The sequence below is a fragment of the Cyclopterus lumpus genome, chromosome 24 (genome assembly GCF_009769545.1).
Source record: "Cyclopterus lumpus isolate fCycLum1 chromosome 24, fCycLum1.pri, whole genome shotgun sequence".
NCBI lineage: Eukaryota > Metazoa > Chordata > Actinopteri > Perciformes > Cyclopteridae > Cyclopterus > Cyclopterus lumpus.
In genome coordinates this window covers 21,218,173-21,224,354 of record NC_046989.1, presented here as the reverse complement: position 1 = coordinate 21,224,354, position 6,182 = coordinate 21,218,173, and the positions used below count along the sequence as shown (strand labels likewise).

Below are 6,182 nucleotides of genomic sequence, written 5' to 3'. Positions count from 1 at the left end.
TGTTAAAATTCCTGTGGAGAAGGAACTTTATTTTGAAAAGACACTCTCACTCTCATGCCTACGTTACTAATGTGTACTAGAGTCATAGTTTGAGTCTGTTGCTGTTTATGTGTTGATAACAGACTGAAAGAACTGCAATGATGAGTATTTAAAAGTATATTTTTGTTTGTTTTTAAATAAAAAGTGAAATAAATATCTTGAAAAATAAATCATACTGTTGTGTCTCACAGCACGCTAAGGACATGCTGTCCTGGGGCGGAACCCTGGTTCACCTGTAAGCACAACGCCCCGCCCCCCGCCCCGCCCCGCCCCCACCGTCTCCCGATACAGACGAGGGTTCAACCACACACGCGCACGACTCTGGCAAAGCTGCGATTGGCAGGGGCGCGTCGCTAACGCCCACCCCTCTGTGCTGACGTCACTGCTGTGTGGCGCTCCGCAGCAACGGAGAGAGAGACAGAGAGAGAGAGAGACAGAGAGAGAGGGAGAGGGAGGGAGAGGGAGAGACATAGACAGAGAGAGAGAGAGAGAGAGAGACATAGACAGAGAGAGAGACACAGAGAGAGAGAGACAGACAGAGAGAGAGAGGGAGAGGGAGGGAGAGAGAGGGAGAGGGAGAGACATAGACAGAGAGAGAGAGAGAGAGAGAGAGAGAGAGAGGGAGAGACATAGACAGAGAGAGAGAGAGAGAGAGAGAGAGAGGGAGGGAGAGGGAGAGACATAGACAGAGAGAGAGAGAGAGAGAGAGAGGGAGAGGGAGAGACATAGACAGAGAGAGAGAGAGACAGAGAGAGAGAGGGAGGGAGAGGGAGAGGGAGAGACATAGACAGAGAGAGAGAGAGAGAGAGAGAGAGAGAGAGAGAGAGAGGGAGGGAGAGGGAGAGACATAGACAGAGAGAGAGAGAGAGAGAGAGGGCGCTCCGCAGCAACGGAGAGAGAGACAGAGAGAGAGAGAGACAGAGAGAGAGAGAGAGAGAGAGAGAGAGAGAGAGAGACAGAGACAGAGAGAGAGAGCGAGCTGCACTGCACACGCACGGACCTGGACGGGGCGAGGCGGCGTTCCCCACCAGCGTGGCCCTCATCCATCAGCGCGATGGGAATCACCAACACGGCGTTCCTTCCGACCCAAGCCCTGATCCCGTACTACCTGAAACCGGTCCACCTCGAGACACGGACTATAAAGCACTGCAGCTGAGACTGTCACCGCAGCGGAGCTCCTCTCCTCCAGCAAGCCGAGGAGGATGATGATGATGATGATGATGATGATGAGGAGGAGGAGGAGGAACATCTAGGGATGAGAAGGGTTTCTCCAGCAGACAACTTGGACCAGACCGTTTGCTCCAGCCTCGTCTGTGTGTAGTCCGGCAGGACGATGTCTGCCCTGTGTGCGTCCGCAGTGGTGAGTACCCTCCCTGCTGCTAGCTTCATGAGGATTCTTTATGCCGAGGATCCACCGGCAGCTTCTCCATTTAACAACTGGACGTGTCAGCCCATTGACTCGCTTTGGTTTGGGGCAAGCAGAGAGAAAAGGAAGTCCATTGAATACAATCAAATGTGCGATACAAATAGAGGACTTTTTATTTCAGCGTAACTTCTGAGTGGATGATGGGTGGATGCTTTGGTGGCAGTACTTAGACCGGTGCAGGTGTCCCTTTGTTACGCCAGACGTGTTGAATGTAGTTGGATCCGTAGGCAGCTTGAGCCCTCTTCATCCTCATCTCCATCCTCATCCTCATCCTCAGACTTGGCCTGCGTCTCCTCACTGTCGTGCGTACATTGAATTCCCTTCTCGTTCTCCTTTCTTCGCTCCAAGGTAGAGAGTGTTTTGGTATTAAAAGGCAGGATAACGGGATAAAGATGAGCCAAAACAAAGCGTTATGTTTTCATTTGATTGATTTGATTTGTTTCAGGCCTCGCGTCTCGTTTCACCAGCTTCTCAGGACTTCATTTATATAAACAAGCCTTTAAATACATAAAATACAGAATAAGAATGTTAATATGCAAAAGCCCTCAATGTATGTAACCGTATTCTGGACCTTTACATGCTACTTCTCCACCCTGGGCTTTTCAGGTCCGGTGGGCTTCGTGCCGCTCTGGTTTGCACCTTCACATAGAATACAGGCAGAAAGATGCTCGCCGACTGGGCCAGACGTCCATGCGGTAACTGGTCAGACTGGTCCCATTCCCAGGGTCTTAAACACCGACGCTTGGCTAGTGGCCCCTCGGTGTCTGTCCTCTGGCGTCTATGAGATGCCCCGCTTTCCAACAACTATACACCCATTAGATGCTTGTGAGCTACCAACAGAGTATAAAGAGCGCTGAGGGAGGAGGGTTAGGGAGGAGGGTTAGGGAGTACGGTTAGGGAGGAGGGTCAGGGAGTACGGTTAGGGAGGAGGGTTAGGGAGGAGGGTTAGGGAGGAAGGTTAGGGAGGAGGGTCAGGGAGGAGGGTTAGGGAGGAAGGTTAGGGAGGAGGGTCAGGGAGTACGGTTAGGGAGGAGGGTTAGGGAGGAGGGTTAGGGAGGAAGGTTAGGGAGGAGGGTCAGGGAGGAGGGTTAGGGAGGAAGGTTAGGGAGTACGGTTAGGGAGGAGGGTCAGGGAGTACGGTTAGGGAGGAGGGTCAGGGAGTACGGTTAGGGAGGAGGGTTAGGGAGGAGGGTTAGGGAGGAAGGTTAGGGAGTACGGTTAGGGAGGAGGGCCAGGGAGTACGGTTAGGGAGGAAGGTTAGGGAGGATGGTCAGGGAGTATGGTTAGGGAGGAGGGTCAGGGAGGAGGGTCAGGGAGTACGGTTAGGGAGGAAGGTTAGGGAGGATGGTCAGGGAGTACGGTTAGGGAGGAGGGTCAGGGAGGAGGGTCAGGGAGTACGGTTAGGGAGGAGGGTTAGGGAGGATGGTCAGGGAGTACAGTTAGGGAGGAGGGTTAGGGAGGATGGTCAGGGAGTACGGTTAGGGAGGAGGGAAAGGGAGGAGGGTTAGGGAGGAGGGTTAGGGAGGAAGGTTAGGGAGTACGGTTAGGGAGGAAGGTTAGGGAGGAGGGAAAGGGAGAAAGGTTAGGGAGGAAGGTTAGGGAGGAGGGAAAAAGAGGAGGGTTAGGGAGGAAGGTTAGGGAGGAGGGTTAGGGAGGAAGGTTAGGGAGGAAGGTTAGGGAGTACGGTTAGGGAGGAAGGTTAGGGAGGAGGGAAAGGGAGAAAGGTTAGGGAGGAAGGTTAGGGAGGAGGGAAAAAGAGGAGGGTTAGGGAGGAGGGTTAGGGAGGAAGGTTAGGGAGGAGGGTTAGGGAGGAAGGTTAGGGAGGAGGGAAAGGGAGAAAGGTTAGGAAGGAAGGTTAGGGAAGGAGGTTAGGGAGGAGGGTTAGGAAGGAAGGTTAGGGAGGAGGTTAGGTAGGAAGGTTTTGTCAAACACAGGATTCTCACCCAGGAGACCTGCTTGAAGCCAAACGCAACAGGTGCTGCTGTTCTGCACACCACGCGCACAAGTGTGTGTGTGTGTGCTTCTTTAAATGGATTGTAATTACAGTTAATGTCTTCTGCCACACACATATACACAAACATCCCACCCACACCTCTTTATGCAACTCACATGGTCCAACACACACACACACACACACACACAAACACATGCACACACACACACACACACGCACGCACACACACACACACACACACACACACACGCACACACACACACACACACACACACCAGACTAAACAGTAGCTCGATTGTTTCCTGTTGTGTACAGTGACTTGAGTCGCCCCCCCGGTCCCTGAAGAACCACAATATTGAGCCCCGTGAAAGTCCTGCTGCAGCCTCAGTCTGCTTCCTGCGGTGTGGGGCAGCGCGTGGCCGGCTCAGCACAGATCAGAGCCTCGTCACGGGGTCCGTGTGCCTCGGACAGGCGGCTCTTCCTCGCGGGCCTCATCCGTCCACGTGCACATTAACCGCTCGTGCCGTTGAGAAATCTAAAGACAGGTGCTTCATATCAAGTGTCAGGTGGGTGGGTCACGCAGTCCTTTGTGCTGTGGCTGATAAGAAACAGTTATTGTCAAATGTTAGGCATGGTTTAAAAATGCTGTGTCATAACATCCCTCCAGTACACCAGTGTTGTTTAGCACAAAAGGGAGGCTCGCTGTCCTTCCAACACAAAGGTGTCAGAACGTCTCACAAGAGCAGATGGTACAAGAAAAAAATTAAAAGAGTAGACAGGATCAGGATTCATCCGTTTTGATAACAAAAGCGTTCACTCATGAAAACACTTCTGGGAGTTTTATTTCACAAGACTCTCAGAAAAGAGATTGAGACTTAGAATATTAATCTCGAAGAAGTCACTATTACATTGGGGATTGGGACGACGGCCCATCATGCATTTGCAGTATTACGTCTGTGGCGACATTCCCCGGGAAAACAATCACAAGCTACGGTCTCTGAGAAGTGAGATCCAAAAGCACACCTGCAATTGCCGCTTATCGCCATAGGTGCCGCCAAAGAGAACAAAGTAGAGTTTGCTGAGTTTGTAACTTTAGCATTAGGGCATTGTGAGCAAATTTGCTGAAATTTAGTTTATTGACGATGGTGGAAAGCTTTGAAAAGTTAAATATAGGACAATCCACGGTTTACCGTGATTCTCCTGTGATACGTCATTATGAATGCCTTGGTGTTTGGAAAATCCACTCCTCTCAACTCCCAACACCAGTCAAAAGAAGCATTGCCTTAAGAAATTAGGCATGCAGCCGTGGCCTATCACATGTCAAAAGTGCAGACTTCTGTCTGACTGCTCACACACAAAAACAGGGAAGTGGAACAAAATGGGGGGGGTTCAGGTTGGGGCCGCCCGTCACCTAAAAAAAGATTTGACCTATCAAGTCGTGCTCCTGCTCCGATGCTCACGAGCAATCTGGGTCCTCGGCGTGTCTCCGGATGGCCTTTGGCTGCAGCCTGGGGGCGTAGAATTACAGAGTGTTCTGCACAAAGTGTGTGTGTGTGGGGGGCGGGGGAGTGGGGGTTGAGGTGTTTGTGTGCCTGTGTGTGTGTGTTTGTGTGTGTGTGTGTGTACTGTGGGTGTGTGTGTGTGTACTGTGAGTGGGTGTGTTTAACAGGAACACTGCTCTGCAGTGGTGCTGCTCTGCCTATGTGATGTAAACAAGAGCTGCCTAACTGACGGCTCCACCCTGGGATCTCCCCCCTCCCTCGGTCCTTTACTCCCTCAGTGAGTTACAGAGGCATCCAATGAAACGTCCCCCTGAGGACCCGGCATGCAGCACAAAGCCTTGGGATTGAGTTGCACCAGTCATTCAGACATAGATCCTCACGAACGTCATACAAATGACTTGTTCGTTTCAAACTAGAGATTATCTAATTTGTTTTGTCCTCTGGGGAAGCCAATGCGGAAGTGTCTTAAAGCTGCACTCTCTCTAATGGCCATCAGGGGGCGAATTCTCTGGTTGTATAGAAGTCTATGCTTCATATGTTAAAGCTGCACTCTCTCTAATGGCCATCAGGGGGCGACTCCTCTGGTTGTATAGAAGTCAATGCTTCATATGTTAAAGCTGCATTCTCTCTACTGACCACCAGGGGGCGACTCCTCTGGTTGTATAGAAGTCTATGCTTCATATGTTAAAGCTGCATTCTCTCTACTGACCACCAGGGGGCGACTCCTCTGGTTGTATAGAAGTCTATGCTTCATGTGTTAAAGCTGCATTCTCTCTCCTGACCACCAGGGGGCGTCTCCTCTGGTTGGATAGAAGTCTATGAGAAAATGACTTCTCTTGATTTATTCCCACCAGTAAACATTGTAAACATGAGTTTATGGTATCAATCATGAAATATAGAAGTCTTCTTCAATACACTATGATGTTCATTTAGTAAATTATGGTCCATTTAGAGCAGTGGTTCTCAAACTATGGGGCACGCCCCTCAAGTGAGGCGCCAAGGTTTTACAGGTGGGGCGCGAGGGCCGTGCGGAGAACTTCACAAGGGCAAGGAAGGGCTTGCAGGCGCTGATCTCTGAATGCCTAATGGCCACACTGTGTCATACACAGAGAGGCGCTACATGAGCCGTGAACTACACGAGGGTTTCACGATGCTATCAGCGTGAAATCTCAGTGACATATTTGGAAAGCTGAATGAATTAAATCTTCATCTTCAAGGCAGAGAGCAGCATCTTCCTCAGAAGCTGGAGATGAACGACGAC

At 50.9% G+C, this 6,182-nt stretch overlaps 1 protein-coding gene across 2 annotated transcripts in view; it reads left to right on the top strand.

Annotated features, from left to right (window-relative positions):
* Nucleotides 1-948: 948 nt before the first annotated feature.
* Nucleotides 949-6,182, top strand: part of tnfrsf21 (tumor necrosis factor receptor superfamily, member 21) — a 61,688-nt gene continuing 56,454 nt past the window's right edge. For both annotated transcript variants that reach the window (XM_034527954.1, XM_034527953.1), the window contains exon 1: nucleotides 949-1,399. In XM_034527954.1, the coding sequence (XP_034383845.1) occupies nucleotides 1,373-1,399 (27 nt within the window). In that variant the 5' untranslated portion in view covers nucleotides 949-1,372. The remainder of the gene's footprint in view (nucleotides 1,400-6,182) is intronic.